The 27,571-nt window shown below is 41.2% G+C and overlaps 1 protein-coding gene across 2 annotated transcripts in view; it reads right to left on the bottom strand.

Annotated features, from left to right (window-relative positions):
- Positions 1-27,571, bottom strand: part of FREM2 (FRAS1 related extracellular matrix 2) — a 301,513-nt gene that overhangs the window by 81,459 nt on the left and 192,483 nt on the right. For both annotated transcript variants that reach the window (XM_036454946.1, XM_045588592.1), the window contains exons 7-8: positions 2,514-2,663; positions 165-374 (exon numbers count right to left, since the gene is read on the bottom strand). In XM_036454946.1, the coding sequence (XP_036310839.1) occupies positions 165-374; positions 2,514-2,663 (360 nt within the window). The remainder of the gene's footprint in view (positions 1-164; positions 375-2,513; positions 2,664-27,571) is intronic.

Genomic DNA, 27,571 nt, shown 5'->3' with positions numbered 1-27,571 from the left:
TCAATTTGCATATTACTCTTTTATTTGATATATGAAATAAAAGAGTACTTTGTTATGGCAGCTCTAGCAAATGAATACAGGTATATAAACCTTAGATTATTCTTTATTTAATATTTATATAAACTCTAGCTTATTATTTCACTTATAAATTAATAAACACTCACAATCTGAGATAGAGTCGTTTATTGTCACTGTAGCTTTGCTGGGCTCCCCAACGGCAGCATTCATAGGCATACGAAGCACCAGTTCAAGTTTCTCAATTCCCTCCAACACTGGTTGTCCAAGATCATCCAGAATAATGACACGGACAGTCTGCATGTTGACTCCAGGTGCAAAATCTAAATTACGACTAATTCCCACGTAGTCTGTTCCAGCTAGGATAGTAACAAAAGAATTATTCAGTTGGGTACTGACTACATTTAAACAAAATTATGATAAGTAAACCATGTAGTATATTTACAATTGTTTTAAAATGTAGATTAGCATAACATTACAGAAAAGTACATTTAATGAAATATAAAAGATTAGTATCTACATTGGTTAAGATGATAAATCAAATATCAGATTCTGAACTTTGTTAAATCTAAATCTAATGTGTTATTTTAACTTTAGTTATTTTAGCTTCATGTCTTATAGTTAGTTTTTCAATTTTTATTTTGGAATTCTAAAATGGAGCCAATAAAAATAAGGTCTAAAATCAGTATATTGATCAAACATGATTATTATTAATTATATATGAAATAAATATAATCATTTAAATTTTGTTACTTAAGTATATATATTTATTTTTGTGAGATACTAGAGAACATCTTATTTAGGTGTGTGGATGCCAGCTGGTCAAAGCAACACATTTCAGATATAAACTTTGGAGAATGTCTCCACTCACATTCACCCCATTTAAGTAGAACAATCCATAATTTTCAAGATATATTTGGTCCATGATTTTCGTTTATTATATTTCAGATAATTGGATACATATCTAGTGTGGACATCTCCATTTATGTCTAATGTAGTTAAAAATAAAACTTTTTTATTTTTTAAAAAATTCTTTATTGTTTAAAGTTTTACATAAGTCTCCCTTTTCTCACATTGACCTCTTCCCAGCCACTTCCATGGCCCCCCAACATATGTCCCCAAACCCCCATCTTTGTCCATTGTTTATGCTCATATGCATGCATACCTGTCCTTTGGTTAATCTCTTATCCTCTCACCCCCTACCTTCCCTCATAGGTTGGACAGTCTGCTTGATGCTTCTATGACTCTGGTTCTATTTTTGTTCATCAGTTTATGTTGTTCATTATATTACACAAATGAGTGAGATCATGTGATATTTATCTTTCTTTGACTGGCTTATTTTGCTTAGCATAATGCTATTCAGTTCTATCCATGCTGTTGCAAATGGTTAAGAATTCCTTTTTTTTTTTTCCAACAGGTAGTATTCCATTGTGTAGATGTACCACAGTTTTCTAAAATAAAACTTTCATTGAATGTCTATAAAGACTAAGAGTGGGGGGTTGATATTAAATGTCATTGCTTTTCTGTTTTTATAACTTCTCTTACTTTGTATCTACTTTACCTCTGAATATGCCATCATATTTGAATGTTATGTCTATAATTCATTTAAAATATTTGTATCTGAATCCATTTGTATTTTTTTCTCTGTTTCTTTACATTTATTATAATTTATATCTCTTCTTTTATTTGAATTTTCTCTTACAAAATAACTAATTGGGCTAAACAAATTTTTATTGGACATTGACTATATGAAAAGCACTATGCTGGTTCTACTACATTAAAATAGTTAAAACTTAAAGGTGGTTTTTGTAATTGTATGGCCCTTGCTTGCTTTGTGTGATGAATGTGTAATGTATGTATGATGCACATGTACACATGTATGTGTGTGCATGTGAGTAAAAATGAGTTCATATTTTTGGTAATTTAGAAGGAAAACAAAAAGGAAATTTCTAATCCTATGCTTGCCATAAACTCTATGATCAACTTTTTGGGTATGTAGATTCCAGGATAAATGTACCAGCAAGGGCAGCTCAAATAATAAAGTGGGGAGAGCCTTTTGAATCTGAAGTATATATGGGGACATTTGTTTAAACTGAGGCAGAAGCCAATTGGAGATGCATGCTTGTATGACACTTACCTGTCATTAGATTTTTGCGAAGGTGGTCAGCATGATTATTCTTGTCCATATGAAGTCATACTATTCAATAATGTTAGATTTGCCAAGTGTAGAGAACAAATTCATGCAAATATAGGCATAAGACTTTAGTCTTTTACAAATGTGTTTTAACTTAGCCTCTGATCCATGGCTCTTAAGTGCATTTTCTCACAGTAGTACATCAAGGTTTGATTTACCTACCATATAGTAATAATTTCAGAAAAAAATCCATTTAGATGACATTAATAGTGCTTAAATAGGAGTAAATATATTAGCTTTAAAGTCTTTTGTGTCATGGTAAGTTGAAAATTGTAGAACATAGTTATCATAGAAAACTGCTCACCATTGGCAGATGGAGGATTTGTTTTTTGAGACCTCAAGGTGACACTAGAAGACCTGGACAGGTCAGTGCCTGTTCTCCATACCTGCACTTCCACATAGCCAGCACTCTCATCCACAGAGTATTCAACATCACCAAAGTAAAGGATGGGTTCTGTTAAATTCAAAACAAAAACCACTTCTGTTACTTTTATTTTTGTACACCAAACTCTACTGATGTAATTCCAAAGAAGAGTTAACTTCATTATCTTGACTTCTTTATATCATTATAAGATTTCCTTTTAGCCGAGACCAGTTTGGCTCAATGGATAGAGCGTCGGCTTGAGGACTGAAGGGTCCCGGGTTCGATTCCGATCAAGGGCATGTACCTTAGTTGCGGGCACATCCCCAGTAGGGGGTGTGCAAGAGGCAGCTGATCGATGACTCTCTCTCATCGACGTTTCTAACTCTCTATCTCTCTCCCTTCCTCTCTGTACAAAAAAAAAAAAAAAAAAAAAAAGAAAAAAAAAAAAAAGATAACAATTAAGGACCTTAAATTAAAAAAAAAAGATTTTCTTTTAGTAAGATAACATCTCTAATCTGTAAATTTATATAGTTTTCAGGTCAAAATGCTTCTGTTGAAAAGCAAAATACTTATTGTAAAATGCCTAATGGAACTTTCTCATCTTGAATTACTTTGTCTTTCATATAGATTGCTTCACAATGAACTTCCTGGAAGTTTAGCTGGTAAAATAGCACCAAAATGAAACAAAACACATAAGGCTAAAATTTTGAGTTTAGTCCTACTGTTGTTCATTTTACCATCTCCTACCAAGTTTTTACAATGGAGACTATTTGCATTGTGACATATTCTATTTCATTAGATTTGGCCTTAATTTAATGTATTTGGATCTTTTATAACTAATCCAGAGCTAGCAACTATTAGTGTGAGTAGACTGAATATACTATACGACAGAGGCCCATTACATAAAATGTGGGCATGGGTAGGGTCCATAGGCCTGGCTGGTGAACATGGCTGATCAGGGCCTTCCAGCTGCCAGCCAGGGCCTTCCTTCCCCAACTTCTGGTTGCCAGCAGAGTCTTCCTTCTCTGGCTGCCAGATGCTGGGCAGGGTCTTCCTTCCCCAGCTGTCAGCTGCCAGCCAGGGCTTTCCTTTATTCCACACCACCCCCTAGTGGTCAGCGCATGTCAGAGTGAGCAATCGAACTCCCAGTCTCTCAGTCGAACTCCCAAGAGGACACTTTGCATATTAGCCTTTTATATATATAAACTAGGGGCCCAGTGCATGAATCTGTGCACCTTGAAAGAAACTGTGGGCTGAATGGCTTCAGTGGGCTCAGAGACAGGTCTCAGCCCATCCTCCATGCCCCTGCCTGGCCCCTCCCTCCACAGCCCAGAGTCCCCTGTCTGCCAGCAGCCCCACTCCACTCCCAACACCGCCACTCCCACGTGCTGACAGCACTGGCCCCACTCGCACCTGCTTATGACATGGAGCAATTGGAGCCAGTGCCAGCAGTGGGTGCAAGCAGGGATGCACATAGGGGCAATTGGAGCTGGCAACCACTGCTTGCAGCCACTGATGGTGCCAAGAGATCAGGACTAGCGCTGGGCACCAGCAGTGGGTACAAGCGGTGGCTCCAGCACCAGCAGTAGGTGTGAGCAGTGGCTCCGAAACTAGCAGTGGGTGTGAGCAGGGCCGGTGCAGCAGTTGTAAGCACTAGGCAGGACCATGGAGTGCAGGAGCAAAGAATTTTCAGTAACCTTTAGAGGCTTTCCCCGATGACAGCAATCGGTGCCCTGCCTTGGTCTGATGCCCCTGCTCATCTGCTCCACCATCCTGGCAAGACCACCATGTTTCCTGCGCACTCTCCCTGGTGGTCAGCGTATGCTATAGCGACTGGTTGGTTGGTTGTTCTGTTGTTCAATCTATTTGCCAATTAGCCTTTTATTATATAGAGTGATTACCAGGCTGAGATATTTTAGGGAGATCAGGACATAACTGTAGGCTACCTACAGAATTTCGGGGGTGTCCTATACCAGCTGAGGTTCCAATAGATGAATAATCTCACACCAAGGGTTTTACATTTATCTTAAAAATTAATGAAAATAATTTACTTAGGTCATTAAAGTAAAACACCTGTTTCAGAGACTTCATTCTCCCCCCCCCCCCCACACACACACACAATTTTGGTGACGAATTGATCTAATAATCATTTTCTGTCTGATTCCACTGGTGACCAACAGTTTACCTAATGAGACAGCTGCCAGAAATCTGGGGTAAAGCAGCCAGCTAACTAATAAAGAAAACTGAGAGATTATTTGTGAGATCACTTGAAAAAACATACTTTGAAATATTTATAGCCTCATAGGAAATCACAAAAATAGTTCATCATATACACTCCATTAGGAGCTTAATTTATAAGTAACTATTAAAGAAGATAAATTAATTGAGTATATATCGGGTCTAGTAATAATTAATGTCGTTTTTAAACATTCGTTTAAAATCTTGCTTGGCGTTGACTTGTATTGACATAACCTTCAAACACGTGGTATCTACAGAACGTGTGAAGTGCAATTAACAAGTTTTGCCTGAAAAAGTTTGTGTTTGGTTTGGTTTTTGTTGCAAAACTAGGGCTAAGAAGATGGCGGATGAAGAGCATATTCGGCACTGCATGCTTTACGAATTCCAATTAGGAAGAAAAGCAAGTGAGGCTGCAAAAACATCTGTAGTGCTCTTGGTCAAGATGCAGTTAGCGCCAGAAAATGCCAGCATTGGTTTGAGAAATTTCGTGAGGGAAATTTTTCGTTAGATGACAAGCGTGGTCGAGGCCGTGTGTCCAATTTTGATCAAGAAGCTCTTCAAGCTCTTTTGGTGCAAAATCCTCAAATTACCCAACAAGATCTTGTGACAACTTTAAATTGTTCACAAAAAACAATTTCCAATCAATTGCGTGCACTTGGCAAAGCCCAAAAGTTTGGAAAATGGGTTCCTCATGAGTTGACCGACAACAACCGTAATCAAAGAGTCACAATTTGCAGTTCACTCCTCTCTCGTCAAAACCGTTTGCCGCTTTTAGAGCAAATTGTTACTGGAGATGAAAAATGGGTGCTGTATGTTAATTTGAAAAGGCGGCCTCAATGGTTGGACAAAAATGAGGCTCTGCAGCCCACGCCAAAACCTGACTTGCATGAGAAAAAAGTGATGTTGTGTGTTTGGTGGAATTTTAAAGGAATTCTTCATTATGAACTTTTACCATCTAACCAAACCATTACAAGTGCAGTGTATAGTGCCCAATTGGAAAGGTTAGCCCAAGCTTTAAGAGAAAAAGAACCCGCGCTAATTAATCGGAAGGGCGTAATTCTTCACCACGATAACGCACGACTGCATACTGCAAGAATCACTGCTGAAAAACTGTGCCAGTTGGAATGGGAAGTTCTCCCTCAACCTGCATATTCTCCTGATATTGCCGCTTCCAATTACCATTTGTTTCGTTCTTTGCAAAACTTTCTTCTTGGAAAAAAATTTAATAATGAAGAATGCCTCAAAAATGCATTGACCGAATTTTTTGCATCAAAATCACAAGAATTTTACAACAGAGGGATTAAAATGCTTCCTGATCGTTGGGCACAAGTAGTAGAAAACAACGCCAACTATATTGTTGATTAAATTTTGTTGTATTGTTTAAATAAATTCAATTTAAAAAAGTATTAGAAAACGACATTAATTATTACTAGACCTAATACACAATGTGGTGAACAGCTCTTTGTCTTGAGACATTTTATTCATCTGTGTCTTGTTTTAAAAGACTCAAAAAGACTGAGTTTAAAAGGCTACACAACTCACATCAATGTTCTTTGAAACACAAAGCCATTAAGGAGATTTACCAAACACACAAAATCTTACAATCATGGCCCACAATTAAAGGAAATCCATTTTGTGCACTGTTCAAGTTGAGTAAGAATTCTTTACTTTCCTGTCCCAAATAAATTACCTTCATTAAAACTGGAAAATTGTATTTTCTTTCTTTCTTTTTTTTTTTTATATATGAGGGGCATAATAAAAAGCATATAACTCCCCTAGACACTTGAATAATACAAAACACAGCTTGGAAATTTTGCTTGTTATATATTGTTCACAGGGTGATAAATTTGCCTATAGCTATTTTACCTTCTCATCCCTCATTTTTTGAACTTGGATGGTGCTAGGACATGTGACTCTATTTAGGTAGATTAAGATGCTATTCTATCAAACTCAGTCAATGCACACCTTAAACACAAGCCAATAAATGGTGTACATTTCTCACTCCTAAGAGAGGGCAAAGGTGAAGATAGGGCTCTGAAAATTCTTGTTGTGACCAGATGGCCAAACCAGGCACATCTGTATGTCTGTTAAAAGGCTCTTATAATTATTACTGAAGCCTGATTATCTGCATACAATATATGTTCTCTTTGTTTCTTCACATTCCTGGCAAAATATATAATCATATAAATTAGATTTCTGAGTTTATGGGAGAGAGCTGTGAAATGCAGTAAGGGGGCACCTTCTGACTAATAATGATACCTCCCATCTTCTCACCTTTCTACTCCTTCAGATACATTCTAGAAGTGGGACAGAAAACATTATGTAGTGAATACGATCCATTAAACACCAAGTTGGACTACATATCAGAGCAAAATTGAGTTCTGCGTGTATGTGTGTTCAGACTCATTCTGCCAAATATAGATAAAGTGTTTTTATGTTATAGCTTAATAAAGGCTAATGATAATAATTTCCATGTAGAGAACATTCACTATCTGACTTACACATGTTCTCTGTATGTGCGTGCACGTGCCTGTGCTTGTGTATGTGTGTGTCTAAGATAGAGACTGGGAGAGATGGAGAGAGAGGTGGGGGTAATGGCACAGGTAACAATGCAACAAATAATAGGAGTAAACAATATTATTATATTACCAAATTAATTAATATATTTTATAAGAAAAACAATTTTTCTAACTGCCTAGTTTCTTTGCCATAAATAAAAGAAATGGCTAGAAATTAGCATCTTTATATCTTCTCAGGGTAGTTGAATGAGAATGGAAAAACATAATTATTGCTATTTAAATTTCAACACATTTTCCAAAAATCCCTATAGTTTAAATATTGTTCATAATTGTTACCTTTTGTACAGAATCTTTTGTATATGAATGTTAAAAATCCTTCAAGCAGTGAATGGAGTTACATATATCTTTCAAGATAAATGGTAGGCTATTTTGGAACCTTTTCATTAGTACTAAGCAAATACTGGGCAAAAAAGAATACTGATGCAAAAGCCATAAGAATCACTTGTTCTGGCAAATTATTATAAGAAAAAGGAATCCTCTTGCACTGCTGGTGGGAATGCAGACTGGTGCAGCCACTGTGGAAAACAGTATGCAGTTTCCTCAAAAAATTAAAAATGGAACTTCCATTTGACCCAGTCATCCCACTTCTAAGAATATATCTCACGAAACCAAAAACACCAATCAATAAATATATTGCACCCTTCTGTTCATAGCAGCACAATTTGCAATAGCTAAGGTGTGGAAACAGCCTAAAAACCATCAGCAGATAAATGGATTATAAAACTGTGGTACCTCTATACAATGGAATAATACGCTACTATAAAAAATATATTATTACCATTTGCAACAGCATGATGGAACTGGAGAGCATTATGCTAAGTGAAATAAGTCAGTCAGAGAAAAATAAATATCACATGATCTCATTCATTTGTGGAAAATAATGAACATCATACACTGATGAAGAAAAATAGATACAGAGACAAAGAAGCATTGAACAGACTGTCAAACTTCAGCATAATGGCAGGAGAGATTTGGGGGTTGGGGATTTAGTAACCAATCAAAGGAATTGTATGCCTGCATATAAGCATAACCAAAGGACAAAGACACTATGGGGATGAGGGTGTATACCTGAAGGCAAGGGAGGCCATGGGGAGGTCATTGGGGGGAAAAGGAGACTCATGTATTACTATTTGTAAATACTTTAAACAATAAAAACAAACAAACATAAAATGAAGCCATATCACCACTAAGAGTGAAAGAAGCAGCTGTGAGATAAGGCTGAGAGATGGTTGTGGTTGAGCTAAGTGGTTAAAAAGTAGCTCAGAGAGAAGATTGGTAACCAAATTGGCTTGTATGAGAAGACTTAAAAGCCAATTCAAGGCTAGTACTGTTAAGGTAGCTACAATGTCACAAAGAAGCTGTTTAGTATCTACATCTCATAGCTGAATCTAGTATCTAATAAGCTAGACCTAGGAAAATTCAAGTAGGCTAAAAGGCACATATTTTATTCTTAAAAGTTTTAGCATTTTGTAAACACACTAAATATATTTTCTAAATAAAGTGAGCTTTATATTTTTATCTAAAAATTTTTGTATTATAAAATTAGAAAGTAATATAAAGACTATTAAGAAAGGTACTCCTGGACAACCTGGCCATTTTCATGCATTAGTCCATCCACTATTACATATATTTATTGAACATTTGTTATGAGCCAAACACTATGCTCCATGTTGGACACACTGATAAGAACATAACCCCTGTCTTTGAAGAGTTTCTAGTCTAGTTGAAATATAGAGTAATCCTACAATTGCACTGTTGTTTTAGCAATAATAACAATGGTAGCAAAACTTTTGTGCTCTAAGTGCTTTACATATATTAACTTATTTATTCTTCATAACAACCCTATGAGGTGAGTGCTATTACCCAAATCTTATAAGATGAAGTCAATAATAGACACCAGGTAATATGGCTTCCTAAGCATGTCCTGTCTCTGAAAGCTTAAAGTAATTCCAATTTTCTGGATTGTGCTATCCAATTTAATTACATTATTGATGTTACAGAATTGTATCTATCCATTCTTTCTTCTCAACTTAAAATCATCATAACATTTCTTTAAATACTACCACATGTTAGGCCAGTACCACAAGCACCACTATTTAATCTTAAAATTTCTCAGTTTTTCCTTTTTCTTGAATAAAAACTTGAAAGGTTATTCATTATCTTCACTATTTTTATTTTATTTTTATTTTTTAAGCTCCCATTAACTCTGAAAATTATTGGTACATAGCTTCATCCTCCAAAACACTCTACAAATATTCTCTCTAAGTTTACTGGTGCCCGTCTTTTTGCAATATATATATCTAATAAAAGAGTAATATGCAAATTGTCTGCATATCACTCTAACACACAAGATGGCTGCCCCCATGTGGTCAAAGATCCTGCCCCCATGTGGACACAAGATGGCCACTAGAAGATGGCCGGCAGGGGAGGGCAGTTGGGAGGGACCAGGCCTGCAGGGGAGGACAGTTGGAGGCAACCAGGCCAGCAGGGGAGGGCAATTACGGATGACCAGGCTGACAAGGAAGGGCAGTTAGGGGTTACAGGGCCAGCAGGGGAGCAGTTAGGTGTTGATCAGGCTGGCAGGGGAGTAATTAGGGGGCAATCAGGCAGGCAGACAGGTGAGCGATTGGAACCCAACAGTTCTGGATTGTGAGAGATATTTCTGACTGCCTGTTTAACTGACAGTCAGACATCCCCCAAGGGGTTCCAGATTGGAGAGGGTACAGGCTGGGCTGAGGGACACCCCTCCAGTGCACAAGTTTCATGCACTAGGTCTCTAGTGTGTGTGTGTGTGTGTGTGTGTACTTCAGAATTCAATACTGTGAACTGCATCTCTTATCCTAAATCTCTTTTTCCTTTTCTTTCTGTGAGACTACTCTCTTATGGTTATTCTCTTTCCTGTTTCATAATTATAGGTGTGTTTTTTTTTTTAAGGACAAAATAAGAAGGTGTCCATACCTAGCACATTACCAGTAAATAGTAAGTGCTCAGTTTGTATAAGTTATTAACTTTTGGATTTTGAGACCCTCATATGAATTAACCAGGATAAGTATGAGAAGGAGGAGTGGGAGAACTTCCCAAACAGAAGAAGCAGCATAGAACTAGAACAGAGGATAGATGTACAGCATTACATGTTTGTGGACTATAGAGAATTTGGCATGGTGTTAAAGGGGGAACAAGAAAAACAGAAGCCAAATGACCAGGTCATGCAGGACTTTGTGTGCTAAGCATTGGAACCTTATACTAGAATTATCAGGTGAGAGGTGTGCATAGTTTTAAGAAAGGAAGAAATGTGATAAAATGTGCATTTGAGAGGTCTGGAAGATGAATGGGCTGTAGGATAGGCAAACTGGGATTAGAGAGACTGGTTAAACAGCAACTGTAGGAATCTAGAGAAAATATGAAGCTGATTTGGTCAAGGTGGTGGCAGCTCAGAAGGGAAGACAGTAAGGACATAATATTTAGAGATATAAAGGAGATAGAATCAAGGATTTGGGGTGGGAGTGAGAGAGAAAAAGTCTAGTACTGGTAGAACAACTATTCACCAATATTAGAAATACATGAGAAAAGCCAAGTTAGAGCAAGAACCCACCACTCTCCTCAATTTTGTTTGTTTTTTCCTGATTTCCTTTTATTTCTTCCAAAAGCTAGGGCACTAGGCTCATGGTAAGTTGTATGCCTATTTTATTTTTCTTTTACTGTTTAAAAAGGAAAAAGAAGAAACAAACTCTCTATATAAGTAAATATTGGCTCTTACATAATTATAACATAGTTTCATGGAGTTTGTCTCTTCACAGCAATGTCAAAGAATGCAATGTTTTGAACAAGGCAATGAAGTTTTCCTCAGAAACTCATCAAATATCTTCTGCTAATATGTTATTTGTCCCCTTGGTATACTGGATCAGATCTAATACACATTATTATTTACATATATGGATGTCTTAAAGAACTTCAAAATAATTATTTTGGACAAATGTCAGTTAAAACATGCAAGGTAGTGTCACTGGGAGGATAGTGATCCTCTGGAAAGTGGGTATAAAACTCTGCACATTGATCAACCCTGTTGTGTAGTATGTGTAGAGTATATGTTATTTTATTTTACCAGTTTGCTGGTATTTATAGGATCAATTGCAGCAAGAAGAATGCAAAAAATCCCATGGCTTTGACTTTTTAAAGCTTTCCCTGGCAGTCACTGTGGCCCTGAAAATTATCCCTGTGAATAAGTATGATTCTGAAAAGGAAGAAGAGGACGAGGAGAAGACGAAAGAAGAAGAGGAAGAGGGAGGAGGTGGAGGAGGAGGAGGTAAAGGAATATTCCTGCAAGACTTCCGGCGGGGCTTCCCTCCCACCACCCTCCCCATCTCTCCCGCTGCAGCTGGCGAGGCAGGGCGGGGCGGGCAGGATGGGCGTCCCACCTGCCCCACTGCGCCCATGGCCACTTCCACCAGTGTCTCTGTGGCTGCAAGGCGAGTGCTGCTGCCCCCCCCCCGCCCCCCCCGCCCCCCCCGCCCCCCCCCGCCCCCCCCGCCCCCCCCCGCCCCCCCCCCCCCCCCCCCCCCCCGCTGCTGCTGCCTCCATGGCCGTGCGGCCTCTACACACCTCACCCCACCCAGCCTTGCACACACTGCTAGTGCTTTCCCTCCAGCAGCACAGCCGCCTTGCTTTCCGCTTTCCCTTCCTCTTCTTTCTATGCTATCTTCAGTCTTCACTCTTCCTTCCCTCTGTGTATGCAAATTAGCTCCCATCTTTGTTGGGTTAATTTGCATACTCATTCTGATTGGCCGGTGGGCGTGGTTTGTGTAGCAGAGTGATGGTTAATTTGCACATTACTCTATTATTAGGTTAGGTGTTCTTTGGGTAATCCCTTCACTTTCTTTCATCTGTTCTTCCACTTCCCCCCTGTGAGAGCTGTCGGTCTGTTCCATGTATCCATGTTTCTATTTTATCAGTTTATTTTTGTTCATTAGATTTCACATATACCAATAAGTCACAGCACATAGTATTTGTCTTTCTCTGACTGGCTTATTTCACTTAGCATAATAATCTCTTGGTCCATCCAGGCTATTGCAAAAGGTAAGATGTCCTTCTTTTTATGTCCACATAGTATTCCATTGTGTATATGTATCACATCTTATTTATCCATTCATCTACTGATGGTCACTTGGACTGTTTCCAGGTCTTGGCTCTTATAAATAACACAGCAATGAACTTATGTGTGTGCTTTATGATTTCAATAAAATATATATGGAGGAGAACAAAGATAATAGCATACATAAACACCAGTATTCCCCACTTTCCACAGCCATATCAAAATTTCAATTAAATACAGAACAATCATCATTCTGAACCACTGAAATCTAGCTGAATGGGAGTTCTACAAATAAAGAAGTAAAGAAAAAAGCACAAATATAATGGCATATTTTACAGACCAAGAACAGACTCTCCAAAAATTTATATGGAACAACAACAACATCAAAAGACCCCAATTACACCACACACAAATAAACTCAAAATGGATAAGTGACTTAAACATAAGATGGAAAACTATAAAAATCTTAGAAGAATCCATAGGAAGGAAAGTATTAGACAGATCTTGTAGCAATGTGTTAACTGATATGTCTCCTAGGACAATGGAAACTAAGGAGAAAATAAATAAATGGGACTACATCAAAATACACATGAAAGGAAACCATCAACAGAACAGCAAGAGAGCCCATTGCATGGGAGAACGTATTTGTCAATGTTACATCTGATAAGGGTTTAATCTTCAAAATTTATAGGAAACTCATTAAACTTAACAAAAGGAAGATAAATAATCCAATTTAAATATGGGCAAAGGATCTAAATAGACACTTCTCAAAAGTGGACATACAGAAGGAGCAAGAGGCTTATGAAAATATGCTCAAAGTCACTAGTCATTGGAGAGATGCAAATCAAAATGACAATGAGCTACCACCTCTCACCTTTCAGAATGGTTAGCATCAAAAATCAACCACAAGTGCTGTTGAAGATGTGGAGAAAAAGGAACCTCATACACTGCTGATGAAATGCAGACTGGTGCAGCCACTGTGGAAGACAGTATGGAGTTTCCTCAAAAAATTAAATATGGAACTCCCATTTGACCTAGTCATCCCAGTTCTAGAAATATATCCCAAGAAATCAGAAACACCAATCAGAAAGAATATATGCATCTTTATATTCATAGCAGCATAATTTACCATAGCTGAGATTTGGAAACCGCCTAAGTGCCCATCAGCAGATGAATAGATTAAAAAAAACCTGGTACATCTAAATACTATGCTTCTGTAAAATAAAAATCAAACAAACAAACAAAACTGTTACCATTTGAAACATCATGGATGGATCTAGAGGGCATTATGCTAAGTGAAATAAGCCAGTTGGAGAAATGTAAGTATCACATAATACCACTCATTTGTGAAATATAATGAACAACATAAACTGATGAACAAATATACATTTAGAGACATAGAAGCATAGAACAGACCATCGAATCTCAGAGGTAAGGCAGGAGCAGATGGATTAAAAAATCAACCAAAGGATTTGTATGCATGCATATAGGCACAACCAATGGACACAGATAATAGGGGGATGAAGGCCTGTGCTGGAGGTGTGAGGGCAGGCTGGTAGAGGTCAATAGGGGGAAAGGGAGCATATGTAATACTTTTAATAAAGAATTAAAAACATTTTTTTTTTAATAAGAAAGCGCATTGAAACTGGCAAGAGGACCAGAGGCATGGAACACTCTGGTCTGACACTCAAATGTTGTGTTTCCTAATCCAGAGGGATATCTCCACTGCAGAAGCCTCCCATGAGGAGTAAGGGGCCGAACCCCAGAACCGAAGCCCAGGGTTTCAGAGCTAAGAAGAGGTGGTCCCATAACTTCAATCTTGGTGATTGTGGTTGAGTGATATGGAGATGCAGGAGTCCCAGACAGTTCCTCTTAAAGAGCTGGTACATGAATTACATGATTCCACTCCCTCTGAGCTCCAGTGCTGGGTGGTGGCCCTAGGGGACCCAAGGATATATGGGGAGGAACTGGATTGTCTGTCATCAGGGCAGGAACTGGGAAAGGCTTTCTCCCATACTAGGATGCTTGCTGGGGGTCATTGTTCTGTTCTGGGACCTCCCCTGTCACAGAGCTGACTGGCTACCATATCTGAGTTTCCATTATCATGGTTCACATTGTCTGCTCCACTCTTGTGATTCCCTTAGACCCTACCCCATTCAATTTGCAGTTGCACCCAAACTGTTTGCAGCAGTTTTCCCATATAAATGATCTGTCTTGGCTCAGGCTTCAGACTTCTGACTATCCTAAAATCTCTCAAGCAAGCAGCAGCTGGTGTCAGCATGTCGCCTACCTATCAATAAGAGGCACAAGACCTGATATTAGCACCAACATGCTTTGCTTCAGAGCTTAGCCTCACCTGGGCACTTCCAAGCCCAAATGCAAGTAGCAGCAATCTGTAGATTTCTCTGTAGCTCCTGCCAGGTGGCCCAAGGCAGTAGATAACTGCAGCTCTTAAGAGGCCCAGAGTCATTGCACCTGGTGGACAGCTTCAGACCATACCAGATTACAACTCTACATATCCACAAGTAACACATTCAAGGAGCACTCTCACTGAGTACCCAAGCACCACTGATACAAGTCCTGCTCCCTAGAGGTATCTCCTGCATAGCAGCTCTTCCCCTGCAGTTGCACCTGGTCCTCACAGCCAATTTATCTGGAGGTTAATTCTCCCAATGACACCAACAGAAATCAAGGATCAACTACAACAAGACTGTACACACAGCCCACAAAGGCTCATCTAGAGTGCCCAGCTTGGGTGAAAGGGGAGGCAGAGCCATTGGGCCCTACAGTATACTTACTACACAAGGCCAGTCTACCAATTTCAGAGGATCTAACAACTATACATAATATATACTATAGAAACAAATACAGGGAAGCAGCCAGAATTCGGAGACAAAGAAACATGTTACAAATGAAAGAACAGAAGAAATCTCCAGAAAATGAAGTGAATAAGATGGAAGAAAGCAAACAAATGGATACAGAGTTCAAAGCAATGGTTATAAGGTTGCTCACGGGTCTTATCGAAAGCTTCAACAAACTTAGTGAGATTTTCAAGAATCTTAGAATTTCAAAGACATGAAAAAGGACATCAAAATTAGGCATACACTAATTAAAATAAAGAATAATTTATAGGCATTAAACAGTAGAGTATTCAGAGAATCAAATCAATTATTTGGAATATGAAAAAAAAAAATCAGAAAAGCAAAAATAAAAAAAGCATCCAAAAATCTGAAGATAGTGTAAGAAGCCTCTGGGACAACTTCAATAGTACCAACATTCACCTCATGATAGTGCTTGAAAGATAAAAGAGAGAGTAATATATTGAAAACCTATTTGAAGACATAATGAAGAAAACTTCCAATACCCTGTGAAAGAAATAGACTTACAAGTCCAGAAAGCAGAGTCCCAAACAAGAGGAATCCACAGAGTCTCAAACAAAGGAACCCAAAGAGGCTCATACCAAGACACATCATATTTAAAATGCTAATGATTAAAGACAAAGAGAGAATCTTTAAAGCAGCAAGGGAAAAGCAGTTAGTTACCTATAAGGTAGCAACCATATGACTATCAACTGATTTTTCAACAGAGACTTTTCAGGCCTGAAGGGAGTTGCAAAAAAAAAAAAATATTCAAAGTGATGAATAGCAAGGGCCTACAACCAAGATTACTCTACCCAGAAAAGCTATCATTTAGAATTGAAGATTAGGTAGAGCTTCACAGATAAGAAAAAGTTAAAGGAGTTTATCACCTCCAAACTAATATCACATGAAATGTTGAAGGGTATTCTTTAAGAAGAGGGAGAGAGAAGAAAAGGAAGAAAAAGAGGGACAACAACAAGAAGAAACAATAAAATGGCAATAACTATATATCTATTAATAATCAAATAAAAATCAAAATAAATGAAAAAGGAATCTAGTAAACAACAACAAAAACCTGATGAATAAAAGAGGACCAGAGGCATGGAAACATGGAACAGATTGATGAATCTCAGAGGGAAGGAGTGAGGGAGGGTGGGAAGAGATTAACCAAAGATCTTATAAGTATATATGCATTACCTGTGGACATGGACAATAGGGTGGTGAAGGCCTGGGGTGGGGTAGAAACCAGGTTATAAATGGGAATGTGTGTAATACTCTCAACAATAAAGATTTTAAAAATTAAAAAAAATAAAAGAATATACTATGCCTGTCCAGTGTGCTTCAGTAGCTGAGCATTGACTTATGAACCAGGAGGTCTTAGTACTATTCTAGGTCAGAGCATATGCCTGGGTGTGGGCTTGATCCCCAGTAGGGGGTATGCAGGAGGCAGGCAGCCAATAAATGATTATCTCTTATCATAGATGTTTCATCTCTCCCTCCTCTCTTAAATCAATAAAAAAATCTATCTATCTACCGTGTTTCCCCGAAAATAAGACATCCTCCGAAAATAAGACCTACTTACAGGTTTCCTTCTGAGTGAAATATAAGGCATCCTCCTGAAAATAAGGCCCCCCTCCCCCAGGCTAAACATGAGAGATTTGGCCCACTGATTCTGAAAGAAATGGAGTCACAAGAAATTCACCAGGAAATTCAGGAATTGGATTGTTATGATGATGTTCCAGAAGATGATGACATGATTGTCATTGAATAAATGAGTAAATTCTTGATACTGTAGGATTCACAGTTTGTCTGGTTTGTGATGACAACTACCGTACTACTGTACCGTATACAGGTAATAAATTTCCTTTATTTTCATTTAACAATAAATGTGTACTGTATTCTTCTTCATGGAAAAATAAGACATCCCCTGAAAATAAGATCTAGCGCATCTTTGGGAGCAAAAATGAATATAAGACACTTTCTTATTTTCGGGGAAACAGGGTATCTATCTATCTATCTATTTATCTATCTATTATCTATCTACCTACCTATCTATCTACCTATCTATCTATCTATCTATCTATCTATCTATCTATCTATCATCTATCTATATTGCCTAAATGACTGAATGACCCTTTGATGGGTTGCTATGATGCACACTGACCACCAGGGGGCAGACATTCAACACAGGAGATGCCACCTGGTGGTCAGTGTGCTCCCAGAATGGGAGTGTCACTCAGCTGATTGATGGGTGTTCAGGGCTGGTGAGCACAGTTGCAGCAGTGCAAACCTCTCCCACCTCCACGGAAGTGTTACCAATTGGAAGTGGCAGCAGCAGGTGCAATGGAGCCAGAATGAGCAGTGCCTGGCTTGGGCTTGGGCTCTTTCCCAACCACCTGCCTCTTTGCACACTACTAAATCCCTTGGGGCATGTCAGAATGCTGGTTTTGGCTTGGTCCCCACAAGCAGGGCCAGGCCTGTGGGTATTGGGCTGAAACTGGCAGTCTGACATCCCCCAAGGGGATCTGGGATCCAGACTGAGGGAACTCTACCGGTGCATGATTTCTTGCATTGGGCTTCTAATATCCTATATAATAAAAGCATAGTATGCAAATTTTCTTCTAGACCGGGAATTGTCTGGGAGACCAGGGGGCAGATGGGGAAAGTGTCGGAGGCCCCAGCCAGTGGCCACAGGCAACCAGGAGAAGAGAAGGAGACCCTACCTGGCAACCAGCAGCTGCTAGGGACCTTACCAGTACACAAATTTCATGCACTGAGCATCTAGTGTGTGTGTGTGTGGGGGGGGGGGGTGATTTAAAAAGGATATACTAGACCTCTGTTGCTGGCAAATATTTAAGAATGTATGATGCTAACATTAATATTTATTAAGAGATCTTTTCAAATTATTCAATCTTGTATGTATTTTATTTTTATTGTTGTATATCTTTGAATAATTTTAAGCTTACAAATTCTGAGATCTAGCATCTTACCTCAGAATGGAATTTTTGACTGAGTTCTTGAAGTTCCCGTAAAAGTTCAGTGATCTGCTTTCATGGTTTTAGTAATAAAAGTTAGCAATGTTTATCCTTTGACATCTACAAGATGATATTACATGACCAGCATTACCCAAGAGTCGGGTAGTTAGAATTATCACGAAAAAGATAAAACAAACACAAGATAGTATCTATCTATACTATAATAATAAAAGGGTAATATGCAAGTTGGTCTGGACACCCTCACAGTAATGACCGAACAGTAGGCTGTGTGGGGCAACAAGGCTGACAGGGGGGCTAGTGAGGTACAACTAAACAATTGAACAGTAGGCTGTGTTGGGTGACCAAGATGGAATGGGGAATTGAGAGGTGACCAGATCAGCAGGGTGGGGGGGCAGTTGGGGAAAACCAGGCTGGCAGGGGGAGCAGTTAGGGGTGATCAGGTAGGCAGGCAGGTGAGCAGTTAGGAGCCAGCAGGCCCGAATTGTGAGAGGGATGCCCAACTGCTGGTTTAGGCCTGATCTCCGGGATTGGGCCTAATCTGGTAGTTGGACATCCCCTGAGTGATCCAGGATAGGACTGGGCTGAGAGGATCTCCCCCTCCCCCCTCATGCACAAATTTCATGCACTGGGCCTCTGGTATTATATAATATGAAAAGCTTAAGCGACCAAGTGACCAAACGACTGAATGACCAACCAACTGAACATCTGGTCAACTGGTTGCTATGATGCTCACTGACCACCAGGGGGCAGATGCTCAATGCAGAAGCTGCCCCTTGATGGTCAGTGTGCTCCCACAGAGGGAGTGTTGCTCAGCTGACTGACCCATCCTGGTGACCCACCCATCTGGTGGCAGCCACTCACTCCCTCAGTAGTCCTGCAGGTCCAATCTCTGGAGAATAGACAAGGCACTGATGGGCTGATGATACTGACACCATCCTGACAGCACCCCTGGCCTCCTGGAAATTGGCCTTGGGCACATGGATGCTTCCCCTCCCTAGACACTCCACAAGGAAGAAAAGATATAAAAGCAGCCGCCAGGTGGCTCCTGACAACTTGCATGAATGTCAATGGGATGGATCCAGATCATGGGCTGGCAAGGACATCCCACTGCCCACTGAGAGGGCTGATCATGTTCAGCCTCTCCCCCATCCCTTGGGACAGGCACCAGATGCAGGGCTCATGGCTGGTGAGCACTGCTGTGGTGGTGTGAGCCTCTCCCAATCAGGACTGACTGGGTGTGAGCCTGCAGCAGATGCAGCAGGGCAGAGATGAGCGGGAGTGGCAGGTAGGAACAGCATGTGGCATCAGACGGCTGGTTTCAACCCAATTCTTGAAGGCCATTCTGAGGGACCCCACCTATACACAAATTTGTGCACTGAGCCTCTAGTTTACTCATAAGAATTTGACAAGAGAGCTTAAACCCAATGCTTCACAGGGCAGCCCCTTCCACTGGTTAGTTTGCTGAATGATGTGGGAAAAGCAATGCTATTATTTGTCCAAATGAAGCACCTAAAAGACTACAATAATATGTGCTTTTTTTAAACAAATATTTATTGTTCAGTTTATTACAATTGTTTCTCCTCAGCTCCCCTCCACCCAGTCCCCACCCCACCCTCTGCCTTTACACCCCCCGCCCCCGCCCCACTGTCCTCATCCTTAGGTATATGATTTTTGTCCAGTCTCTTCCTGTACCCCCCACACAGACACCCGTTTCCCCTGAGAATTATAAATCCCCTCCCATTCTATGTCCCAGATTCTATTATATTCACCAGTTTATTCTGTTCAGATTTTTAATTCACTTGATTTTTAGATTCACTTGTTGATGGGTATGTATTTGTTGTTCATAATTTTTATCTTTACTTTTTTCTTCTTTTTCGTCTTTTTAAAGAATACATTTTAGCATTTCATATAATACTGGTTTGGTGGTGATGTACTCCTTTAGCTTTTCCTGATCTGTGAAGCTCTTTATCTGCCCTTCAATTCTGAATGATAACTTTGCTGGATAGAGTAATCTTGGTTGTATTATAGGTTCTTGCTATTCATCACTTTGAATATTTCTTGCCACTCCTGTCTGGCCTGCATAGTTTCTGTTGAGAAATCAGCTGATAATCGTATGGGTGCTCCCTTGTAGGTAACTAACTTTTTTTCTCTTGCTGCTTATAAGATTCTCTCTTTGTCTTTTGCTCTTAGAATTTTAATTATGATGTGTCTTGGTGTGGTCCTCTTTGGATTCCTTTTGTTTGGGGTTCTGTGTGCTTCCTGGACTTGTAAGTTTCTTTCTTTCACCAGGTGAGGGAACGTTTCTGTCATTATTTCTTTAAATAGATTTTCAGTGTCTTGCTTCTGGCACCCCCATAATTCTGATGTTGGTATGCTTGAAGTTGTCCCAGAGGCTTCTTACATTATCTTCAACTTTCTGGATTGTCTTCTCTTCTTTTCCAGAGGAGTGTCCTTTGCCTCTTTGTATTCCAAATCTGTGACTTCATTCTTGTGTTCTTCTAGTCTGCTGTTGGGTCTCTGTATATTTTTTATTTCAATCAGTGTATGTTTAATTTCTAGTTGGTCCTTTTTCATATCTTTGAGGGTCTCAATAAATTTATCGGCCTTTTCTAGGAAATTCTTGAAAAACTTTATAAACATGGTTTTGAATTCTATATCTAATCTTTTGTTCTCCATTTCTTTTGTTTGAGATCTATTTCCTTTTCTCAGCATTTTTGCTGCTTCCCTGAGTTGGTAGGGTAGCTTTGTGGGCCTGGTGTTCTATATGGTTCAATGGGTCTGCCTCCCAGTTGCCTGATGTGGACACTCTTGGTGCACCCCTTTGTGGACTGTGTGTACAGCCTCGTTGTAGTTAGGTCTTGATGGTTGTTGGTGTCACTGGGAGGAATTGACCTCCAGGCCAATTGTCTGTGAGGACCCTCTGTGTCTATAATGGAAGAATTGCTCTGTGCTGGAGACACGTTTATGGGGCAGGACTTGTTCCAGTGGGGCTTTGGTGCTCACTGAGTCTGTCTCTTGAATGTGTCCCTTATGAGAGTAGTTGAAATCTGGTGTCGTCTCACACTGACCACTAGATACACTAGTTTCTGGACTTCCAATGGGGTGCAGTTCAGCTACTTTCTGAGCTATAGCAAGAACTACAGTTTTCTATTCTTTGCTTGGGATTTGGTGGTTTTGGAGCTGGAGCTGCAGTTTATTTCGTTAAGCTGCCACAATACAGGCCATTTATATGCAAAAGCAGCTGTGTGGAGCCTGGGCAGGTCTGTAGAATGTGTGGGGCAGGGCAGGATCTCAGGATGTCACTAGGCTGGGGCGAGGCAAACAGATATGGCTGCCATCTCTGATTTTCCAAGTTTCCAAGTCCCAGCGTTTCCAAGTTTCCGCGCTCCAGGGCAGTAAACAATGATTGTTGTGTGCTCCTCTGCAAAAAAAAAGTCACCCTCACTTTTGGACCCGATGGCCAACAGACCAACTTCTCCCCGTAGGCATCTGGGTCATCCGTATGACTCCAGAAACTGGATATCAAAGTGATTGGGAGCTTACCACCAGCCCGATTCATTTGCCTCCATACCTAGGCTTTTCAGCTTTTCAGTTTTTCAGCACTTGTGCTTCTTTTCTTTCAGCTGGCTTTCCCGTGGTTCTGGGTGATAGACGTTTTGTCATTTAGTTGTAATTTTGAAATTGCTGTGCGAGGTGGCAGATTAGCGTAGGCTGCCATCTTGTTCCCCCTCCTCCCCCCAATAATATGCTCTTTTAATGATATTTAAGGAATCATAAATGATAAATGGTAAACCAGAATAATTCATGTTTAAGTTAGCCTAATATCTATAACTGTTAACATTTTAATTATTCTAGGTTCCTTGAGTACTGTGTGCAAATAAAAGACTGTAACTTATTTCTAGTTGATACCTTTTCATCATACAAAGTTCTTTATTAAGATATCTCATACTATCTTAGAGTATTATAGTGTACAATCAGAAGGCAGCTGTGTATATTACATATGCACACTGCTAGTATAATATGAATAGAGGCCTAGTGCATGAAATTCATGCATGGGGCAGGGGATGTCCTTTGCCCAGCCTGTACCCTCTCCAATCTGGATCCCTCTCACAATTCAAAACTGCTGACTCCCAAACACTCGCCTGCCTGCCTGCCTGATGGCCCCTAATGCTTCTGTCTGACAGCTTGATAACCCAATAACTACTCTCCTGCCAGCCTGATTGATGCCTAACTGCTCCCCTGCTGGCCTGGACATTCCTAACTGCCTTTTCCTGATGGCCTGGTTTCCCTTAACTACCCTCCCCTGCAGGCCTGATTCCCTCCAACTGCCCTCTTCTGCCGGCGGTCACCCCTAACTGCCCTCCCCTGCAGGCCTGGCTCCTCCCAACTGCCCTACCCTGTTATCCTGGTCACTCACAACTTCCCTCCCCTACTGGCCATCTTGTGGTGGCATCTTGTATCCACATGGGGGTGGCCATCTTTGACCACATGGGGCGGCAATCTTGTGTGTTGGAGTGATGGTCAATTTGCATATTACCTTTTTATTAGATAGGACTGCATAGTGGTTACTGACATGGACTTTCTAGGAAGCCTGGCTAAATGCTTACCACCTTGAACAGTTTCCTAAACACTCACAGATAATGAAAGTAAGGTGTAATACAACCTTGCTCACAGTTTGTGTATCTCTCTGTGTTAAATAAATAATTCAAGAAAAGGTTTACCACACTTAATAAAGTGCTCATATTAGTTATTATTATGATGACATAAATGATATTTATGAAGCTCTGAAAAATAAAGACTAGTTAATTTAATATTGTGAACAGTATGTTCCTAATACCTTAAAGCTGCACTAGCAGACTGTATGGCTGCAAATATATATTCCATGAATTTGAGAATTTATTTGTAAGTGAACTGGCCTTATGTCCTGGCATAATGCCCTGTACCCCTTTCTTGGTAAAGTCATTCTTCAATGTAAATTATACAAAACAACTAGAGGCCCGGTACACAAAACTCGTGCATGAGGGGAGGGGTGTCCCTTAGCCCAGCCTGCACCCTTTCCAATCTGAGACCCCTCGAAGGATGTCCTACTGCCAGTTTACAGAGATCAAGCCTAAACCGGCAGTTGGACATCCATCTCGCAATCCGGGACTGCTGGCTCCTAACTGCTCACCTGCCTGCCAGCCTGATTGCCACTAACCACTCTGCCTGCTGGCCTTCTCATCCCTAACTGCCGTCCACTGCCAGCCTGTTCACCTCCAAATGCCCCCCTGCCAGCTTGCTCACCCTCAACTGCCCCCCTCCCCTGCTGGCTGGCTCACTCCAAACTGCCCCCATGCTGTTCTGATCACTTCCAATTGACACCCACTGATGGCCTGCTTGCCCCCAATTGGCCACCCTGCTGGCCTGCTTACTCTCAACAGCCCCTCCTCCCTCCACCCTGATCACCCACTACTGCTGTCGCATCCTGGCCTGATCACCCACAACTGCCTTCCCCTCGTGGCCTCTAACTGCCTCTACTTCGGCGCCACCACTATGGCTTTGTCCAGAAGAAGGTCTGGAAGGTCTTCCAGTCCAATTAGCATATTAACCTTTTATTAGTATAGATAGAGGCCTGGTGCATGGGTGGGAGCCAGCTGGTTTGCCCTGAAGGGTATCCTGGATCAGGGTGCGGGTTTCCTGGAGAATGGGGAGGCCTGGGAGAGGGGCCTGTGATGGTTTGCAGGCCAGCCATGCCCCCCTGGGGTGAGGGTCCCTGCCAGGGTGTGTGGCCAGACTGGGTGTGGGGCTGAGGGCTGTTTTCAAGCTGGCCACAGCCCCTTCAGGGTGGGGGGGTTCCACTGGGGTGCCTGGCCAGCTTGGGTGGGGAACTGATGGCTGTTTGCAGGCTGGCCATGCTCCCCAGCAGGAATTCTTACTCCATGGGGGCATGGCCAACCTGGGTGAGGAGTTGAGGGCTGTTTTCAGGCTGGACATGCCCCCAGGCGATCCAGAAACCCAGCCCTTCTTTTTTTCTTTTTTTCTTTTTTCAGTGCCTCCTTGAGCAGAGGCCAGAGCCAGCTGGAAGCAGGTATCTGAGATTTATTTATCTTCTATAATTGAAACTTTGTAGCCTTGAGTGGAGGCCAGGACCGGCCAGGGCAGACATGAAGCTTGGCTTCCTCCATTGCTGGAGGCAACCCAAGCCTCCTGCTCATTCCAGCTCCATGGTCATCACTTGTGATTGGCTGGTGGGCATAGCAGAATGATGGTCAATTTTCATGTTTCTCTTTTATTAGTGTAGATAATCTGTTGTCATAAAGAACTGTGGAGCCTTCCCCTTTTCTGGTAACCATGGTAAATGGTTTTATATGGCTAGCCTGAGAGTCAAGTGGCAATTGCCAAGTTGGCATTTGTGCAGTGGAAATGTGTTGTGGGGAGAAACCAAGATGGTGGCATAGGGTAGACAACTGAATGCAGCCTACCACAACAAATTTGAATTTAGAACTGGAAAACAGGGGAAATATCGCCCCGAAGCTCTGGACGGCTGGCTGAAAGGAGGCTCTACCATCTGGGAAGGAGAAAGAAGGCACGCTGAACCTCAGGAACTGTGAAGGTGTGGAGAACTGTGCGCACGAAAACGCGGCCGCCAGACTTCCCTGCTGGCTTGCTTGTGGAGTGCGGAGTGGGTGGAGAGGGCGGGCAGAGTTTGCTACTGGCTCACTCCCTGCACACAGCTAATGCGCAGCTAGCTTTCTTGTTCAGGAGGAAAACAGAACCATCCTATTGCTCTGATAGATGGCCCCAGTCAGGGAGAGGCCAGACTGTCAGGCAGTGGGCAGAGATCATTTGGAGGTGTGTGAAGCCAGTGGCCATTATTACAGGACTCAGAAATCAGACCCTCGTAGGGAGAGGCTGACCAAAGCTTGTCTGCACTACCCAGAGACTCTGTCCCATCCAAGCGGAGCACAGAAGCCCTTCCAGTGGCTGGCTTTCTTGTTTGCCAAGAATAGGACTCTCCTAGGGAGGGACAGACAGGAATCCAAAGCTTGTCTGCGCTTATACCAAAGGTGCACGCGCCTGCAACCAATCTTGCAGGATTCACCAAAGCTTGTCTGAGCCACTCAGAGACTCCACCCCTTTCAAGCGGAATACAGAAACCCTCCTAGCTGAGACACTTCTGATCCTCATAGACAATTGGCTTGGAGATCAATGCTTTCCAGTGATACCAACAACAAGCAAGGCTTAACAACACAGCCCACAAAGGGCTACACCAAGACTGTCCACCTCAGGTAACTGGGAGGCTGACCCACTGAACCATATAGGACACCTTAGCACACAAAGCCACCCTACCAACTCAGGGAAGCTGTGAAAATGCCGAGATAAGGAAACAGATCACAAACAAAAGAAATGGAGGACAAGAAGCGACTGGATATAGAGTTCAAAACGATGCTTATAAGGTTTTTCAAGAATTTCCTAGAAAAGGCTGATAAAATAAATGAGACCTATGAGGATATGAAAAGGTATCAACTAGAAATAAAGAATACATTGTCTGAAATAAAAAATATACAGAGTCCTAAAAACAGAATGGAAGATTGCAAGAATCAAGTCAAAGATTTGGAACACAAAGAGCCAGAGGACACTCCTCCACAGAAGCAAGAATATAAGAGAATCCAGAAAGTTGAAGATAGTGTAAGAAACCTCTGGGACAATTTCAAATGAACCAACATCAGAATGATGGGGGTCTCAGAAGAAGAGAGAGAGCAAGATACCGAAAGAATACTGGAAGAAATAGTGACAGAAAACTTCCCCCACCTGGGGAAAGAAATAGACTTACAAGTCCAAGAAGCTCACAGAACCTCAAACAAAAAGAATCCAAAGAGGACCACACCAAGACACATCCTAATTAAAATTCCAAGAGCAAAAGACAAAGAGAGAATATTAAAAGCAGCAAGAGAAAAGCAGGTAGTTACCTATAAAGGAGCACCCATACTATTGTCAGCTGATTTCTCAACAGAAACCATGCAGGCCAGACGGAAATGGCAAGAAATATTCAAGGTGATGAATAGCAAGAACCTATAGCCAAAAATACTCTACCCAGCAAAGTTATCATTCAGAATTGAAGGCCAGATAAAGAGTTTCACAAATAAAAATAAGCTAAAGGAGTTCATCACTGCCAAACCAGAATTATATGAGTTGCTGAAGGGGGTTCTTTAGGAAGAGGAAGAAGATATAGATAAAAATTATGATCAACAAATACGTAACTATCAACAAGTGAAACTAAAAGCCAAGAGAATTAAAAAATCTGATGAACAATATTAACTGTTGAATATAATAGAATCAGAGGTATGGAAGGGGAGTGGAGTGATGATTCTTGGGGAAAAGGGGAGTGGGGGATGCAGGAAGAGCCTGAACAAAAACTGTGCACCTATGGATGAGGACAATGGGGGGTGGGGAAAGGGCAGAGGGTGGGGTGGGAACCTGGTGGAGGGGAGCAATGGGGGGGGGATGAGGAACATTTGTAATAATTTGAACAATAAAAATTTATTTAAATAAATAAATAAAAATGGGCAGAAGAAAAAAAAAAAGAAAATGAGTTGTGTCAACAGTTTCAAAGAGACCAAGGATATACATAACAGTATAGGATCAAGGTTTTTTAGAAGTATCCTACCTAATAAAAACGTAATATACAAATTAACCATAACTCTGCTCAAGCCATGCCCACCAGTCATGCTCACCAGCCTATCAGAGCAAATATGGAAATTAACCCCAACCAAGATGGCTGCAGCCACAGAGAGCAGTTGAGAGGTTTGGGTTTCTCCGGCAATAGAGGAAGCCAAGCTTTCCACACACCCTGGCTGGCCTAGGCCTCCACTCCAGGCTATAAAGTTTCAATTGTAGAAGGTAAATAAATTCCAGATACCAGGACCTCTGCTTGGGTTGCCAGGGGGCATGGCTGGCCTGCAAACCACCACAGGCCCCTCACCCAGGCCTCCCAACACCCCAAGGGAATCTCCACCCTGATCCGGGACACCATTCAGGGCAAACCAGCTGGCCCCCACCCATGCACTAGGCCTCTATCCTATCTAATAAAAGAGTAATATGCAGATTGACCATCACTCCAACACACAAGATCAAGATAGCTGCTCCCAGGTGATCAAATATCCTGCCCCCATGTGGACACTAGATGGCCACCACAAGATGGCCAGCAGTAGAGGGCAATTGGGAGGTACCAGGCCTGCAAGGGAGAGCAGTTGGGGGC

This window comes from Pipistrellus kuhlii, unplaced genomic scaffold (assembly GCF_014108245.1).
Source record: "Pipistrellus kuhlii isolate mPipKuh1 unplaced genomic scaffold, mPipKuh1.p scaffold_m20_p_3, whole genome shotgun sequence".
NCBI classification, from domain to species: domain Eukaryota; kingdom Metazoa; phylum Chordata; class Mammalia; order Chiroptera; family Vespertilionidae; genus Pipistrellus; species Pipistrellus kuhlii.
This window is presented reverse-complemented; position numbering and strand designations above follow the sequence as displayed.